Source organism: Dreissena polymorpha, chromosome 14, assembly GCF_020536995.1.
Source record: "Dreissena polymorpha isolate Duluth1 chromosome 14, UMN_Dpol_1.0, whole genome shotgun sequence".
Taxonomy (NCBI): Eukaryota; Metazoa; Mollusca; class Bivalvia; order Myida; family Dreissenidae; genus Dreissena; species Dreissena polymorpha.
The window spans coordinates 53,819,428-53,839,760 of record NC_068368.1 but is presented as its reverse complement, the minus strand read 5'-3'; the positions used below and the strand labels follow the sequence as shown (position 1 = coordinate 53,839,760).

The following is a 20,333-nucleotide window of genomic DNA, read 5'->3' as shown; positions in this document are numbered from 1 at the left end:
CGATGTGTTACTGAAGTGCTTAAACATATATAAGATATGCGTTTGGTCGTTCAAAAAAGGCTTTCTCATCCCAACATATTTGTAAGATGCATACATACGAACAGGGTATTTGATATGGGTTGCATTACACTATTGTGTTTAAAATGCACGTTAGTAAAGTTTGATGGCCTAAATAATTGTTATGAAGGCTAATTCTTTAATTTGTGTGTACTAAGATAAATTATTAATATATATCTTAACTTATCTTAGTACAAACAAATATAAATATTGTCTTTGGAAAGAATACGCTGAACATCATAACTTAAACAAAAGTGTGCCTTTAAATACCACCAATGCCCGATGTTCTATCAGTCAATACCACTGGATGATATTTCAGAGTAACTATGGTAGCAGCCTGTTGATACCCCCGCACAACTCGACCATTGCGTGTCCAGAAAGGAGCCCATGTTCCTTTGTTGTCCAGACAGTTAAATCTCAAAATCGTTCGTGGTAAGATATTCAAACAATACACTAGAAGACTTAGTGTGGGATATTATCATGAAATATTTATATATTTGTTCTTTACCTTTAAGAGATAACACACCTTAATGTGAATGCAAGTGTATGTTTTCTTTTACAGTGAATTAAAGTTGAACTACTCAGATATAAGTGTAAATGTAACGGCATCGCCGACCAATGATACAGAAATTTGCAAATACAACGTTACGTACCTGCCTGGTCCATCTCAGCAAAGGCCGACTCAGATCTGTTTCAAGTAACACGACACTGTTTATTTCTTTAGTTTGTATCTCATGGAAAGTCAAATCGTTCGTTACAAGAACATATCTCTCAAACTAATACAGATATTTAAGTGAAACGCCAAACATAGTTTTAGGATCATCATGCGAGAGGGCAATAATTCTGACCTGCAAATATTCATAAATACGCCCCTTGTTGTACTTTATTTGTGCTTTGAAAATTCATGTAACGCTTTCGTGCTACAAATATCTATAGCTGAAATGTAGCCCTAACATGGAGTTTATATTTAAAAAAAGTTAGGCCACGGTCAAGGCCCTTGTTGCTTAAACAATTACATGAACAATTGGTTGATCAATAACTTAAGTAAGACTTGATATATTGAGCTGAGATATTGTGTGTAGGTACGTTACATGCATTTTGAGTCATTGAATTCGGGGTCAAGATCGAAGCTACTGGACAGTACAATAAAAAGTTTCCACTAAATAACTTGAGTTTGGAGGGATTTCTTTTCCTTTTCTTTTATTTTGTTTGAAGATAGCTTACACTCAGCTTTACGCTGATGTGGCCACTTTGGTAAAAGCATTGTTACAAAAAAATAAAAACATGTGTTCGTTTAACTACTTTAATAACAATGTATGTATTGTATTGTAATTTTCTGTTAAATAAGCTTATACGCAAACCTTGTAAACTATGTGTTAAAACGTTTTTAAAGAAATTTCATGGTCACATAAATCGTCCAATTTTCATATACTATACATTTGCTTCATAATTTTAACTCCAAATATATCTTTCGGGTCATTATATTGGCGTCAGATGGAAAATGTTCATTATATTATCAAAGCGGAAGAAAAGTCGAGCTCGATGTTTAAATTTTCTTCCATTTTATCAAGAGTTTCTTTAATTCATACGACAGCTTTTATGAACGTTTATTTATGCATTATGATGTGAATCATAAAATGTTAAGCCATTGGAATATGCGCCAGGAATACATTTCTGATAAAATGTACATGTATATATGCATCGTTATAAAGACTTCTATAAAGAACACAACTATACTAATGTTCTGTTAGGACCGATGATGACGTTATTTCTGGAAACAAAGGATGTACAAATATTGACGTGTATTCAGCTCAACAAGCAGGTATCAAAACAAGAGAGAAGACAATGGAACTGAAAATCGTATTAAAAAACTACAATTACCTATATCTGATGATAGTAAATAAAGAACCTCCACATAGATATTATTAAAATCCTGATTTCAAAAATTCAATTCTATGTATTTTACTATTTTCATAACGATGTTTTTAACGTGATATTTTTTACCTTGCATGATTACGATGATTGTGTCAGTCTTTGCTCGGCATTATGACTAAAGTGATATCATCTACTCTTTCAGAGTCACAAAATAGTCCTTGCAGACAATTACATTGTTTAAATGGCGGTTTGTGCTACTCGTCGAGCAATATTGCTAAATGCGTATGTCGACCAGGTTTTGAAGGAGAAACGTGTTTAAACGGTAATCCTTCGATATGCAAGAATAGAGCGTTAATACATATTCTTCTAGACTTATAAAAAATATGATAAGATTGCGATGTTTTATGTATATTCGGTGTGTATTTACGGATTTATGGAGCATTTTAAATATTTAACGACAACACTCTGGTTATTATGATTTTTGCAGAGGACAAGTGTTCAATCGCAAATGTGCCAATAGAAATTATATGCAGCTCGAATGCTACGTGTCAAATACATTTTCTTACAATCGGGAGGTAAGATGGTTGTTTAAAATAAATACAATTTTGACAATTAGTAATTTAAGTGCGTCTGATATTTTGCAATATATTTTGATATGTCGGAAACCATCACTTTATTTACGCGTTGCAGTCCATTTAATTAACTGTGTGTAACTTACTAGCAATATTGTTTTGTTTTTGTTTCATAGATCGACGAACATTTCCGTAACAACTAGTGGTATTTTAGTGCAATTCACATCAAACCAAATAGACCTATCAACAAAATATACGACCTTGACCTTTTTAAATCCAGTGAACGACTTGAACGTTTGCTTTTCGATTAATGTAAAAGGAACGACCACTGCAATGCAAGTACATTCAAAGCGATTTCTCTTTAGAAATTCGTCCTATGCAAGCAATTATATGTTGCTTCGTTTAGGTGTGGTTTATGTAGAACGCATTTCCAAACAACGAAATCATTTAATCAAACATGTAAAATTTTCATAATTTCATCCGTATTCATATTTATCATTTAAACGCTTACATGAAAGATAAAACTCAACTCAAAACTTGAATTATCTGTTCATAATTTTCATAATGTACGGACAAGTGTTATAAACGTGTATGTCATAAAAGTTGATCAAATATATAATATTATGCTGAATTAGCCGATATATTGTCATTACACCATTATTACTTATTTGAGATCTAACGCATATTATATTTCTGTGAAAATTCTGTCAACAGAAGCTGCTCAGCAAGTCCATGCACAACAATAAAAATCCATCCGTTGAAACCATTCGAGCCTGGGGTAAGTTATGAATGCATAGTAATAAATGATAATTATATAATTTGCATACTACTGCTACTACATATAACAATAATAATAGTAATCGTAGTAGCGATGATACAAGCTTGTTTATGATCGTTAAAATAACAACGCCGGCTTACCTAGAATCTATTTTACCGGAAACAGACGGAGCTAATAACCCCAACGTATTACGAAATTGAGACAACATCAGAAATCTGATAGCCCGCACAACACCATAACTTAATTCATTCGTAGAATAAACCATTGCGGAATGGAACAATCTTCATCTAGATTCTAGAAATGCTAATTCCCTTACGTCTTTTAAGCATCTTCTAAATATGAATGTTCGTAACCGAATGGTGAAGAACGCCAACAAATGCTTCACTTTAGACTCAGAAATAAGTGTACTGGTAGTTTACTTAATCTTTTTAAGTACAAGATTGCACTTTCACCCGTGAACATTTGTGGTGCAATCGAATCAGTTTCTCATCATTTCTCAGAATCTCAACGATTTACACACCAACGAAAAGATTTTTTCATCACAATTGCACCTTATACCTCTCCAACCATACAAACGATATTATACTAATGTAGCATACGTTTTGATACCTAGCTATATCTGTCAAGGCAACCAACTTGCTTGTCTTATTTTTCTTTCAACAGTTTCGCTTTGTCTTTTTCTTTTGTCTAATGTGTAACCACATCTATTTCATCATCCTTGATGTACCTACTCTTTCTTTCTAGATAACGTACATTAACGTAAATTGTTAAACTATTGTTCATATATTGTATTGTTAATATAAATACCTGCTACCTTAAACAATGTTAAACACATGCTTGCAATCGCTGCGTATGGAGAAAGATCTTGATCTTTAGTTCTAATCCGTTTTTTAAAACAACGAGGCTCACTTGTAACTGTATATTCTATGCAAGTGTATACAATGTTTGTTCTTGAAATAAAATATGTTTGAACTAATCGTAGTAGCAGACGTAGAAGCAGAAGAAGTGTAGAAGTTGTTCCTGTCGTTGTCGAACTAGAAGTATAGGCCTTCGCCGAGCTTTCTTATTAATGTCCTCGACGAGTTTCATGAAATGACATTACTTGACAGATTAATAGAAACGCATGCTGTACGACATGTGAAAAACTTTTGATTGATTTCTTGGTATTTTGTCATGTTATCTTTACGGTGCAATTTCACTAGCATAAGTGATACAATATGTTAATGTGATCACTAAAAATGTTATCTTTTCAACTTGTAAGATATCAATATTTGCAAAAATTGCAGATTACATCAAACGATTTATAATATATAATACCTGTATGATATCTGATACAAATGATATATCGAAAAGTCATATGCCTTAGCGCATGTAATTACAGAGCATCACTTCCTATACCAGTGCAATTGATTGTTTAGCAAAGCCCGGCTCGAAGGAATGTCAACCAATGGTGATTTCTAGCAAACCACTACCAAATGGAAAATGGTATGACATCAAGTAATATCAATATTAATTGCCAAAGAATTTAGCCTTAAAAGGTAAGCTTTATGGCATGTCGTTAAATACTTCTACGATATTGGATTTATGCCAACTTATTGAATCGATAATTCGAAATGATAAAAATACTTTGTAAATACTCGAACTTTGATTAAGGTAAAAACATCAGACTTTTAAAGTATTAGTTATGTTTGATGGTATTAATTCTTAACCCATCCTTAAAGAACTTCTGGAGCCGCACGTATATCCTATATGATTCATTTAGCGATCTTAAAAGCTCCAGTGAAGAAAAAAAATAATAAAATAAAAGAAAGAAAAAAGTAACCCTCGCCTGGGCTCGATCCACTGGCCCCTGGAGTAAAAGTCAATCGCTTAGTCCACTCGGCCATCCGTGCTCACGCACGTTTTTAATACTTTATATAAGCAATCCTCGTAGTATCACAAAATATAACGACAAAAATAGAACTCTCCAAATTATTCAATCGTTTCGCGTTGCAACGATTTATAATTTTTAGGTTTTTAAATCGTCAAAAGTTGCATATAACGGATATTTTCGAGCATGGTAAATGTTCAGTATTACTGTTTCCTCACAAATATCATAACTACAACGAAATTCTGCGAATCTGAAACATTTTTTTTTAATTGTATTATTTTACCAAAACGTGAAAAGGCCCCTTTAACTATACATTGTATACTAGTATATTGCTTTATAGCACATTAATTTCTATCCTTACTTCACACTAAATTAACTGTTATAAGAATTCATCATAAAAAGTTATATATTTATTATAAGTCACAAGTCGTAATTAAGTATCGGAAATGTAACACTGTATATATGGCTTTATATGCTCATTAATTACAAATTATGATTCCACGTTTAGTGCTTAAATACAAGTTTAATTCAGATACTTGCCAATGCAGACATCAAAAAGATAACTTTCCTAAAGTGTCACGTGAATCAAATACGTAATATAGTAGTTAAGTGTCCAAAAATAGCTTCATCCAAATTAGTTTATTGAAAAAAATAGCTATTTGAGATCATAGGTAGACATTTTTCAGTCCACAGCTAAGTGTGCATCCGGACACAACTCTCCAGGACGTTCACGTGTTCGAAAACACACTGGTAGATATGGAACTGTGTGTAGCAACTGTGGTTTCGTCACTGGGCAACCAGGATCAACATAGTTTATGTTTGATGTCTGAAACAAAGTGAGTGTATGCGAAAGTTTGTATTTTTTCTTGATTAAATCAGGATGAAATTAACTGTAGAATTTTAGTAAGTTTGTACCATGCATGACAAATGCATGTACATACATACAAATAACCTTTGTGAAATTACGGTAGTTAACGATAGTTGATTTTACATCCCATTTAAATAAACAATATTTGCTGGAAAGTAATTACTAATGTAACTAATATATATATATGAGAAAGTCGACAATCGTATACAACAAATTTGTTATCAATTCTATGACAGTATCATTAATAGTTATACTAAATGTGATATTATTGTTCTTCCAATCGCAGTGACGTGAAGTGTTTGAACACAACGAGTTCTACGTCAGAATGTAACGAGCCGAAAGGTACTTCATTTTCAAACTGTATATAGATATATGTGTGTTAAAATGTTAAATATGTGTCACGCATACTCACAAGTAACGAGTTTTCAATATACATGAATACACAGTTCATTTCGCATCATGTGCGGAAGGTATTTATCATACATATTTCATTTAGCAAGATTGAATGCATATCGTGCTATATATGCATATACACAATATGATATGTTGTATTTTTTCAGTGGTAGAGCATGCTGTAAGTACAAATCAAAATCTTTGGCTAAATAGAAATACTAATGTCGATATAGAAAGTTCAACCTATATCATTAAACGTATAAAATAAAATGCATTTCTATTCTTAAGTATAAGACGTATATTGAATATGTATTTTAAATTGATAAAGGAGTTAGTCCAAAGTTTGTACAATACAAATGGACTTAAACCCTTCTTGATTTTTACTTTTCTTAATTAATTTAGTTTAATAATATTTAAAGACGAATAAGATTATAAAATGTTTGTTCAAATTAAAATAAAATTATGTAAGTATTATGAATCATGAAATAAACATTTAGAATTAGAACATTATATATCATGTAATTTTACTCCCACATTCCAAAACACAAAGCGGGTAATGGCGAGCACTGGACACACCAGATGCACATGTAAAATTGACGGCAATGATGTGACAGTCATCAAGAAGAAACCGGTCGTACAGAAACAACAACTCATTAAATCAGCTGGAGCAGGCGCAGGGGGAATGGCCGGTGGGTTCTTTCGATGCATTTAGGACAACATTCTATTTGGGTTGATTTTTAAACTCCTATCATGTGTACACATTTAGATATTTGACTTCATATTTTGAAACAATAGAATAATAATTATAGCCGAAGATAATACATTTGCATATAATTTCATAATATTGCACTTATATTTGACATAAGGGTTAAGACGAACCAATCAGTGTGCCATTGTCATGATATAAAATTAATATAGAGGCGTTATATTTCATTCTATACATTTCGTTATCAAATAGGGACAATGGTTATTGGTCTTGTGGTTTACATGACCATCGCCAAAATAAAGAAAAAGGCACAAGTCAACAACGTCGCGGAGCGAGAAGTTTTAAGTCCGCCACCGAAAGTACGGCCTCTCTCGGCCACGAGGATCTTTCCGACTCGAGCAATGCTAAACCGACCACCCCCACCGAAGAATACTGACTTTTGATGTTTAGTTTATCATTGAGGATTGATTATATGTACACTTTATGTATGGGACAGTTTAGCATATCGGTCAAATATACAATCAAAATTACAGTTCATTGTAAAGTAAAGCGTAATAAATACTGGTGTAACATTCTTGCAATAGCGTATATTATTTTAGCACTGTATTTAATGTTTATATGCTTAAATTTGAGAATATGTTTATGTTTAAATTGTGATTTTCGTTAAGTTGTATTTTCTTGTGTTGGTATTTTTCAGAAACACGTATATGTCTGCATCAAAATTAGTTTGTGTTATGTTACTTGTTATGGTTTCCCGAACGTCTTTGTTCTACCCTATCAACTGAAAAACCACGAAAGGTTATGTCCAATTAATACAAATACGTTCTGGTATCCGCTGGTGCGTTTGAATAAAACCAATGAACCTCAAGACCAGTGGTTACTATTTAATTAAGTATATAGTTGACCCATAAGTGATTTATATCTGTAAACATAACACATGATCACAGTATCCAATCGATATTCGGCAAACTCTTAAACAAACAACTGAGAGCAGGGGCAAAAATGTATTGGTGTCGTTTGACCCACACGCATTGAAACATGCAACTTATATATGTGTTGTTTACCTTTAAAAATTGTATGCTTGAAAACGTTCATTGATATTTCAGTCATGTATGTATATGAAAGCAATGGAAAATAAGCTGAATGGCTTAAAATAGTTCCTACACTAGTGCAGCGCAGTGCAGAAATAACTATAATATTGATTGTCCGTATTAAAGTTTCACTTACAATCACGAACTTGTATATTACACATGTGCAGAACACATTATTATGTAGTACCTTATTGCTTCTTCTCCACGGTGTGTCACGATTTATACCGTCAGTACAACATGGGGAATTATGAAGCTTTCAGTCCAGACAACATGCGAAATTCTGAGCAGTATGTTTATAATAGTACTTGTCGGAAGTATTATCATGAAATATTGTTGTTGCTTTTTAATTTGTAGCGACGATATACATTTTCTTTTATACCTAATGATAAAATATGACATTTCTGCCATGAAATAACAGCAGTGAAAATAAACAAATTGTTCTTTTCACCAGTGAAAAGAACACATTTTCGGAACACCTTTTCTATTTTTAGATTATCATAAATTATTTTATGTATATTTTCTATGATCACGAGTGAATTAAAATCGACATTCCACCGAATCCAACAAATTTTGTTTTTATTTTAGGGGTAGCTCGCCCTTGAGTCGATTTCGCCCATGAGTCGAACATTTTCATCTATGTAATTTTCGAAGATCAGTTTTGTTTAGTATGATTTGTGACATTATAACGAATACTTTACCCTTTATACTCAAAATAAATAAAATTTCGAAATAAAATGTTATCAAACATTATCTCACGATGAATTTGAATTTGTTACAGTATGAATAACTTCTTGTGACGGAAAATTCAGAATTTTCAATTATCGATTATCTTTATACATCGACATTTTGGTAAGATACGCTTCACATCATTCACAAATGACTTTATATTGAAAACATAACCTTATTCTATAAAAATGAAATGTAATTTTCAGTTGTTCGCTCAGTTGTACAGGTTTTATAGTAAAACATGAATTACAACTCAATTAGCCCTTGAGGCGAACGCAATTCGCCCTTATGGCGAACATGCGTTTACGTACTGGCAGAGGTATACGGATGAGAAATGCACAACAAATTCATTCAAATTAACATGACTCAGTCTATAAAGAATCCCATAGCTCACAAACTACAAGGATCGTATAATGTTGTATCTTTGTATTTATGTACTTTTCTCTGTAACCCCCATTGCTACAAATGGTTCCGCTGTTGTAAAGGTCGGATAGACACTACAAGTGACCATGTCATTTTTCCTCTTTTTATAACTTATTTTCGTCAACATGTTGACAAAAGAATTAACTTAAAAACTCAACACAGGACTGTTACTGTGCAATTTACATTTTAATAAATATAGGGAATGTATAACCAAATTAATGCTTAATACAAATCTGTGTCCGTGTTAGGGGCAATGTGTCCGACTCATGGGCGAATTCAATGGGTATTGTTATTCAACTATTTTTCAATGAAAATAAGCTGGGAATCAAATAATTACTTGTAAAGTAGACTCCTATGGTATTATAGTTAAAGCCTGCACAAGCTGAGTCCCGGCTTTGATCACAAAGCTTTGTATTATAGACTTATATCGTTAACCCGTCCAACTCAAGGGCGAGTTACCCTATACTTTTTCACCGTTTATTTACATTGTAAACGAGTTTAACTGGAGAATTTCGGCGGTATAATGACGTCATTTTGTGTTTTTTAAATGTATTGAGGCACGCCACGGGAGAAACTCAGAGAAAGGGTAACTTTTCAGCGAGAGGGAAACAGCCGTTAATTATTTTCTAGAAAAAGGGGCATACAAAAAAACAGAAAATTTGTTCATGTCAGTGTACAATCGTTTGTTATTTAACTCGTGATCAAAGAAAAATCATATTTTCACTCGTGGCTGCGCCAGTCGTGAACATGTCATAACACTAAACCAGCCATTGTCGTTTGCCATTTAATGTTTTGTAATGTTTAATTATCTTATACATAATTAACTACAGAATTATACTTGCGCTACTAAATCGAAATCGAATTTTACAACATTTTCGTGAAATGTGTTAAAAGTTCACTGGATAGCTTAAGAATTTGAAAAATATAAATGTAGGGATTTTTCAAATTTAACTTTTTTTGTTTAAGTTAAAGCATGTAGTAACAACGACGTATAAAGTTATTTTCATGGCAAGCAATTAAATTCAATTCGACATTGTTCTTAACGAAACCATAAATGAAACAGTACAAGATAAATAACGAGAGCGCCGATGGCGTTGAAAGCCTATTTGCAAGATACAGGGAAATTGCTGCTGAAGTAAATGTTAAGGGATCGGACAGATGACTGAATGAACGAGAGCGCCGATGGCGTTAAAAGTCTGAGGCTGATATGGGTGTTCTATTTCAAAAGGATGCATTTCATTTATTATAAGACATAAGTTTATAAAAACCTATATTTTTCTTATTTGTCATTGATTGTAAATTATGATGGTAGTTTTTAAATTTTTGATTGTGTGTTGGTTTTTTACCTGAAAATGTGTATTAAGTAATAAAGCTTGTAAGAGAACAAGTTATGTTCAATAACCTTTCAATTTCAGTAAATTTTAAAGCAATTTAAAATTGAATCAATTTATATTTTGTTACAATGTTTAGTTTCAAACAAAAAATAATCATTTAAAATCTAACTTTTAGCAGAGATTCCAAAGTCTGACCTGTATAACAGCCCTATATGTATTGCCATTGTCAGCATTCCAATTTCCAGCAAATGTTGCCTCTTCCCATTTTCTCATTCTTTAGTGTTGTTTTAATTGGCCATTTATTTTTGCAGAAGCATAATTAAATAGCACAAGGTAATTAATCAAGGCATCATCAATTAAGAATTTCAAGAAGTTTAATGGCTCCTGTCTCTCCATTTCCACGTTCAACTTTGTACGACCTGATAATGGGGGACTAATGTCCACCCATTCTCTACATCAAATTGATTTAAATCGGTCAATTTCTTGCTCAACGTAAATCATTTTAATTTTAATTAACACATCTCTATATTTCAAACTATACTTCATCAAATCCATAGAAAGGCAGGTCACATTCCATGTCAGAATAATCAGAAAACATTCAACGTACTCCGCAATTTTTCTTACACATTTTCAAAGAATGAAAGTGCTTTATGAACCACTTCCTGTTGAGCATATGTACATTTCTAATGAAATAAAAATATCCATAAACCAGGGCCTAATGAATTCAGTTATGTAAAGATTTGACCTCTCCCAGAAGTAAACAAAGGAAATTGAAAATAGTTGTGAGGTCACTATCAACAAGAACAAAATTGTTTTACGAACGAAATTTGTTTTAGTTTGTAAGAACGTAAAACGGTCTTAGAAAAAATCACTAAAAACGGTGTAAGCAATATTCTTGGAAGAAAATGTTAGAAAAAGTTTCTTAAGGAAAAATTGTAAGAATTACCAAATACTATATTAAATATCTATTTCGTCTGCCCAAAATCAGGTAAGGCATCAAAAAGGCCAACCGTTTCCCCATGTGATTTCGAAATGTGGTATAACGGTTTAGGTCCAAAAAGGCCGAAAACCAAAAAGGCCGCATACCTAAAAGGCCGATTACCAAAAAGGCCTTACCAAAAAGGCCCCAAAGCGTACCAAAAAGGCCAAAAAATTAGCGAAAAAGGCCTTACGGAGTACAACATAAAGCATGTATGAAATGTTTTATTTTCTTTATAATAAAATAAACATTATTTCAATTAATTTCAATTACATAATAATATGGTTTAACATGTGAATTCTATTTTCTATTAAATCAAAGTGGAGTACGACATAAAACATGAAAAAAAAAATCTTTATTACAAAAAATACGTTTACAACAAAAATTACAGAGAATATACAGTCAACTATCTCTAGGGTGGGCATTTCGTTGTCGAGGGTCTCTGCGTCTGTATGGACGAGAGACATACGTGACTTCACCGAGACGCATCGCCTCCCTGTATGCTGTCTGGGTTATTCCTGTATATGGACGATACACGCTATTCAAATGCGCAAATTACATATATTCCGCTATTAGTTAAAATTACTTGGAACAAGTTATAACAATATCACAACAACAACATATTCTGTGATTTTCAATGATGCACAGTAAAACATCACATACACGGTTTCGATTATCGCCACATAAATTAGAGATCAAAAGAGGTCGCTATAATAAGATATAATGCGAAAATAGAAAAGTTTTGCAACGGACACGCTATAGAAAACGAGCATCAGTTTTTACTTGTTTGTCCTCTATACAGAGAAATATGAAAGGAACATCTAAAACCATATTTTCAAAGTTGGCCAACGTAAAAATAAATTTGACATTCTAATGCAGACGGCTAATAAAAAAGACATTATAAACCTTGCTAAATATATTTTTAATGCTAATCAAATGCGTAATAATATAGACAATCAGATATAATTTTTGATAATATAACATAGAATAAAGCAATTTTCTTTCTTCCGAATTTAATGTAGCTAGTTTTATATCGTTAAAAGTTAAGAAACTATTTTGAAATGCGCAAGTAATTATCAATTGGTGCCAATAAGTGTCATTTTACACCATATGTGGGCATCTACTAATCCGTTATCAAAACAGATGCCGCAAACTGTGAATGACCCTTGACACTTGGAGACCCGGTCTGATTAGCGAGTTTTTTTTGTACATGCAAATTCTTTCAACATCTTATATTTTAAACATTGCAAAAAATAGTTTAAGAGGAAATTAATAATATGTAATAATTTGTTATTTACTTAATTATATATGTTAAATATAATAAATATTTGTCTTTAAGCAGTCACTAATCGATATGCGTATATTTTATTTTATTTATTTTTTTGTTTTACATAGTAATTAAGAAAAACGTTGTACACTATATATTGTGTATGTTACGTACTTTTTTGACGACATTGACAATGTTATGCGATTATAACAATGCTCATGGGTCATTTTGACCTAACGCATTGTATATATGTATTATATCGGATTTGAATAAAACGTTCTTCGTCTTCTTATATAACAGAGACGTAGATAACGTTATCTACGTCTCTGTATATTATTGCACTTTAAGATGCAAACAGAAAGTTCAGAAAAAAATCTTAAACGGATAATTTCTACATGCTATTTGGCGATAATTATGCCGACTTTGATTACAAAGAGGCAGCGCGATGAGCTGCATGATGAAGTAACTTATCTCCAGTCGCAGACCATGAGAAACAATCTAATATTTACAAATATTACGGAAGACAATACGACCGGAAGTGAGCCAGCGGAAGTGTCGGAACGGAAGCTGAGGGATCATATGAAGTCAGCCCTGAAGCTCTCCAAGGATATGGTGGACGGGATACGGTTTGAGCGAGTACATAGATCACCTAGCCACCCGATTCCCGGTAAAACGAGGAACATTGTGGCAAAGTTCACATATTTTCAGGACCGCGAACGCATGCGAAAGGAGTGGAAGCAACTGAAGGGCACAAACTACTTCATGTTTGAGCAATTCCCGAAGGCGGTCTCTGACAAGCGCCGGAAACTGGTCAAACATATGAAGTAAGCCAGGGATCAGGGTAAACGTGCTTGGTTGGTGTATGACACCCTGTACGTGAACGGTCAACCGGTCAGAAACTAGGGGGACGATGTGGGTGAGCTTTCCATTCTCTCGTGGAACGTGAAGGAGAAACAGCAATCTGCTCATTTTGTTAATATTATTGCTAATTCTGATATTTGCTTTTTATATGAATCGTGGACTAATTCTAATAGTAATATTTCTTTAAATGGGTACACATCACATAACTTTTATAGGAAATTTAAAAACCGTAAAGCTAGGAGAAATAGTGGAGGTGTTATAATGTTATATAAAGATCATTTGAAGGATGGCATTAAAATAGTTAAAAATCATCATGACACCATTATTTGGATTAAATTGGATCACATATTTTTTAATATTGTAGAAGGTGTATATCTGTGTGGTGCGTTTATTTGGGGTGAAGAATCCCCTGCCAATAATTTTGATAATATTGATTTGTTTGATACTATTGAACAAGATATTTCTGAATTTAATTCTGTTGGATGTGTATTTCTATGTGGTGATTTTAACAGTAGAGTTGGTAATAAATGCGATTTTATCCCTTATGATCGTATAAATAACGCATTTGATGACCCTGACTATGACCCTGATTGTACCCCCGTACGGGCCTCTGTCGATAATGTTCAGAATAGCCACGGTACTAAATGAATAGATCTTTGTAAATCTACCTCTCTACGTATTGCGAATGGGCGTATATTTAATACTAGTGACTACACGTTTTGTTCGAATAACGGTTGTTCTGTTATTGATTATCTTTTAATAAGTGAACGTCATTTTTCACTAGTCAATGATTTTACTATTGAACCATTTAAAGGGATCTTTTCACGCTTTGGTAAATTGACAAAATTGAAAAAAGTTGTTTCAGATTCGCAAATTTTCGTTTTAGTTATGATATTTGTGAGGTAACAGTAATACTGAACATTTACCATGGTCTAATATAGCCATTATATGCATCTTTTGACGATTTTAAAACCTAAAAATTATAAAGCGTTGCAACGCGAAACGATTGAATAATTTGGAGAGTTCTGTTTTTGTCGTTAAATTTTGCGAAACTACGAAGATTGCTTATATAAGGTATAAAATACGTTCAGTATGTGTACACGGCGGAATAGCTCAGTAGGATAAAGCGATTTTACTTCAGGTCTCTGGCAGGACTCCAGGGGTCACTGGTTCGAAACCTGGTCCGGGCAATGTTCTTTTCCTTTTTTTAATTTTATTCTTGATTTTTTACTGGAGCTTTTACGATCCAATGTTTACATTTATCGATATAAAGCATTTAATGAATAAGTTAAAAAATGCCAAAATCTGTGAAAAGGCCCCTTTAATGAATGGAGTGACCACGCACCGTTACGTTTTTCACTATTATGTCCAAAGCCTGATCAGAACGAGTATCCTAAGTGTGAAATTAAACATAAATGGAACGACGAAAACGCGGAGCGTTTCCGTTCGGGTATTATACGGTGCTTACCGCGTTTCAACATTATTACCCAAAGTATTGATATATGTTGTAGGGAATCAATTAATATCAATAAAAAAAACGGTTGATAATTTTTCGGAAATTATTAGATCCGTGGCTATTCCATTGTTTTCTAGGTGCTATTTTGTTAATGACAAGCCTTTTTTCTCAACAAAAACTGTGTTTAAAAATGCAGATTGGTTTAATGATGACTGTAACTCTGCGCGGGTATTGTATTTGCAAGCACTACGCCTATTTAATTCTGATCATAATATGGCAAATAGGGTACTTTTAATGCAACGTAGAGCCTCTTATAAGAAAATCGTAAGGAAATGTAAAAAAACAAGTTATAGACACAAAATGAAAGATATTGAACGTCTTAAAAGATGCAAACCCAAAGAATTTTGGAAATATTTTAAAAGTAAACAAAAATCCGATTATGCTGATATTTCAATGAATGCATTTAAAGAATACTTTGCTAATCTAAGTAATGATTTATCTAACTGCTACAATGAAGAAGCAGAATATTTTTGTGAACATTATGATTTTAATAATGTATCTGTCTGTAATACTGAACTTGACCAGCCTATCACCGTGAGTGAAATTCTTAGTGCAGTTAAATCGCTCAAGCGTAATAAAGCTCCAGCACCCGATTGTATAAACAGTTAAACCGGCGGTTAACCACATACCGGCGGTTAAAAGTCGATAACTTGTTGGTTACTGGTCGGTAAGCGTTTGTATAAAATTGGGTAAGTTATACCGATCGGTTAAACGCCAGTTAAAACATACCCTGCTACTCTAGGTGGGTAAGTACAAGTAATCGAGAGGTAACTTACACAAAATGGCCGAGTCGCGCGACATTATAAAAGCTAACCATCGACAACCTTGAACATTTTGAAAAGCAAACAGAAAATTGCAGCGACTGACACTTTATTTGACTTTATTTACAGGGCAATACGTTTTCCGACTTCGGACGACGAATTTAAGGACGCGCAGAACGTGTTTTTATTTAATGTTATGGATATGCCGTGTGTGATCCGATGAACCATCCGATGCATCAATGGCGCCCATGTTAAAATCATTTCTCCGAAAACCGTTAACGACAAAAGTACAAACAAAAACCAAAACACGTTCGAACTAGTATCTTACCTTTAATAATCCTTTAAAATCCATAAATAATCCATTTAACTCAATAATTGACGATTTTGCATCTAGGGTCTTTAATAATTATTTTAGCATAGTTAAATAAAGACCTTTATGCCATCCTATTACTATTTTCAAATGAGTTTATGAACTCGATAAACTTTCTTTTTCGTCACACGCTACGTCACGTACTCTACATTACTGCTGTTCAAATGAACCGGAGCAGTTTAACAAATAATAGCCGTTGGTAAACTCGGTTACATTTGCAGATTTCTGCATACAAATATATTTTTAAACTTTCACAATGTTTTATTTGTCTATGGTAAATTACTTTACTGTACACGAAAATAATTTAATATATAAGTAAACAAAGAATGAAAAACATTCCATTACACAACAGATAAATGAGTCGTTAATACCCGTGTAAACAATGGGACATTCCGAATTCCAGTGTGGTGCTATTTTTATCATCTTATACTTTACACATCTCTATGCCTAACATGAATTTAATCGGAAAGCAAATATTGCAGATTATTTATGAATTGTGCGATATTTGTACATTCTAAAAATGTCAAAAGTATATGCACGGATTATAAACAATGCACATTGCACGAAATAAGGAAAATGTGATAAATTGACAATTGAAATGCGTCGATATACAGTGCATGTACGTGTGAAATAAGTCGCGTTTATAATAAATCGTCAAAAAGACTCGCACTTTTCTCAATTTCAATATGCAATATTGGACTACAGACAGAGTGATTTTCGGATGTAATTTGAAGTTAAGGATATACTCAGCGTTGTGCTTTGAATGTGTAAGCATCGTTCTTTGGCGAAAGATATTATTTTATAACGCAGTCGTATGAAAACGGGTTATAAGCAAAATTAAAAGAATAGGCTAGCATGTTACGACGACCATAAATGTGTTACATCATTTAAAAAACAAGAAATTTGGGCGTCTTATCAAGCACTCTCTCGCAGTTGGAAGCACCAGGGATTCCGCTAAATGAGGCAAATCCCGACATCATGATATTTCTTTCCCTGGTCTGTGACATATGTTTTGGTTAAATTTACCGTTGGTTAAATTCCACTATGCGCGGTTTAGTTACTTTGCGGTATTTCGTGTTTATACAATCGAGTTACCATAACGGTTACTAAACCTGAATAACCGCAAACTTACCAAGGTTTAAAAGCTACCGAGCGTTAACTTTAACAGGCGTTTATACAATTGGGTGCAGGTAGCGACCACTTATTGAACGAGTATTTCATAGAATGTATTGATATTCTTGCTAGTCATTTGTGTGATATTTTTTAACGGGATTTTAAATTCGGGTTACTACCCAGAAAACTGGATGGAAGGCTTGAAAATACCACTTCATAAAAAAGGCGACAAAAGTGATGTTAATAATTATCGTGGTATTACACTTGTAAGCTGCTTGTCCAAGCTATTTACTACAGTCATAAATAAACGCATTGATAAGTTTTGCACGGAAAATAACAGTATTTCGGACGCACAATTCGGATTTCGTAAAGGGCGTTCCACAGTAGATCCAATTTTTATTTTACATTCTCTTGTCCAGAAATATCTCAATGAAAATAAGAGGCTCTACGTAATATACGTGGCCATGATGAAATGTTTTGATTCTATCTATAGAAATGCACTTTGGTTGAAAATGTTTACAACAGGTATTGATGGAAAACTGCTTAGAATTGTTAAAGACATGTATCAAAAAGTTAAATCTTGTGTCAAGGCATGTTCTACTTATTCTGAATATTTTAACTACGCTCTTGGTTTGAGACAAGGGGAGGTTATGTCACCTCTTTTGTTTCATTATTTGTTGAAGATTTAGAGCTTTATTTGCAGTGTAATATTGATGCAGGCTTAAGTATTTATGATTTAACTTTGATTTTGTTATTGTTCGCTGATGATATGGCTATTATAGGTAAAACTCCTGAAGAAACTCAGAGGCACTTGGATCTTTTGTTTTCATACTGTTGTTCTTGGGGTTTAACTGTAAATACTACAAAAACAAAAATAAGGGTTTTTCGAAAACGCGGGGCATTATTAGCAAATGAAAAATGGACTGGAAATAGCCAACCAATCGAAGCAGTTGATAATACCCACTGTATATTCACAGATACATAAGAATAATCAAATATTGGTTAAAAATCAAAGACAGTGATAACATTATATTGAGAGTTGTATTATAACGAGGCCCTTAAAGATTGTATTAGTGGGAAGAAAATTCGGGTCACGAGTGTAAAAACTCTCCTGAACGAATATGGATTTGCGTACATCTTTGAAAATTACCAGTACCTTAATAATAATGCTTTTCTCTCTGAGTTTAAATGCAGAGTCATAGACTGTTTTAAACAACATTGGTTTCACACACTTGAAAGTCCAGTTTTATTTTTGTTCAAAGAATTTTAAAATATCATTTGAATATGAAAAATATTTAGATATCTTACCCAAAAGTCTCAGATTTTACTTCTGTAGATTAAGAATGTCATGTCATCCATTAAGAATTCAAACGGGTAGGTTTAGTAATTACCGCATAGCTAGGGAAAAAAGATATTGTTTTTGTTGTAACTCACGTGATATTGAAGATGAATATCATTTTATTTTAATCTGCCCATGTTATACAGATATTAGGAAAAAATACATAAAATCTTATAATCCCAAACGGCCATCAGTATTTAAATTCTTAAGCCTTATGGGCACATGTAATAAAGATGTTCTCATTAAGTTGTCTTTTTTGTGAAAGAAGCTCTGATAATTAGGAAAGCCATATTGAATGTTGTTTAAATATCAACTGAAATGTTATGTTCCGCGGGTTCGGTTGTGTGTTTGTTTATCTGATTTCTTGTTTGTTGTATGTATATAATCCTCATAATGCAGAACCAGTACCTGCAACAACATGAGGCGAAATAAACATGCGTGCTTGTGTTTCCGCATTTAATGCATATATATTATGTGTTTTTTATTAGTATAATGATCCGTATCGTCTCTTATTTATTATTCATCTTTCACATTTCTCTAGACGACTAAAGAAATAGTTAATATCTACTCGTATACAGATGTGAAATATACGTGCCTGATTGTTTAATTTGTTGCCATAGTTTAATTTGTGTAATTTTGTAATTTTTGTTGTAGACATTAACAAAAATGTGTACTGTCTATCAATATTATTAGCATATTTATCCACATGATATGCGTAAGATAATCCACTCTCAATTTGGTTTATTTTACATAAATATAAACAGCATGATAATCGATTGCCACCTGTCACAATATGTTTTAACATTGCAATTGTTTCCAACCACTGTCATGTATTATGTAATACGTTATGTACACTTATTATTATTGTACACCCACTTTCTTTTTCACGTGACCTTTTGAAATGTATAATATAACATGGCTAAGACAGACGATGTACTATGTACAAGTCGAAATAAAGTTCTGTTCTGTTCTGTTCTGATTACAAAACTAACGGCTTTTAATTAAAAAAAACTGAAACAGCTATTACTCAAGGAAAATATTGTGACTAACGAACAATTACTGTATGCGATAATTGGCGATAATTTGCCGACTTTGATGGTGAAATTAACGGTTTTTAAGTAGACTAATAAAAAATTTAAGACTATTTAATAGATATGATAATTATTTTCAGCATAACAATTCAATGATAATTAAAAATATTGTATGGCCTTTCAGGCCTTTTTGATTCACTTATGCGACCTTTTCGGTGCGGCCTTTTTGGGAAGGTCTTTTTGGTAAACGGCCTTTCTGGTACTATACCGGTATAACAAAAGCCTTTCATTGCGTCCATATCTACATGTCTACATTTATTACTCACTTGTGGACAAAAACTTCATCGTTTATGGCTGAGTAAATATTATTTTTTGATACATTCATAACTCCATTGAGGACAAA

General features: G+C 32.9%; 1 protein-coding gene across 1 annotated transcript; it reads left to right on the top strand.

Moving 5' to 3' along the window:
* The first annotated feature begins 349 nt into the window (after positions 1-349).
* Positions 350-7,844, top strand: LOC127858712 (uncharacterized). Its single transcript, XM_052395944.1, has 13 exons — positions 350-489; positions 620-754; positions 1,809-1,879; positions 2,135-2,254; positions 2,420-2,507; positions 2,681-2,839; positions 3,219-3,282; positions 4,664-4,767; positions 5,839-5,988; positions 6,307-6,362; positions 6,581-6,594; positions 6,964-7,102; positions 7,372-7,844. The coding sequence occupies exons 1-13, from the start codon at positions 365-367 to the stop codon at positions 7,560-7,562; spliced, it is 1,416 nt and encodes a 471-aa protein (XP_052251904.1). The 5' UTR covers positions 350-364; the 3' UTR covers positions 7,563-7,844.
* Positions 7,845-20,333: the final 12,489 nt, after the last annotated feature.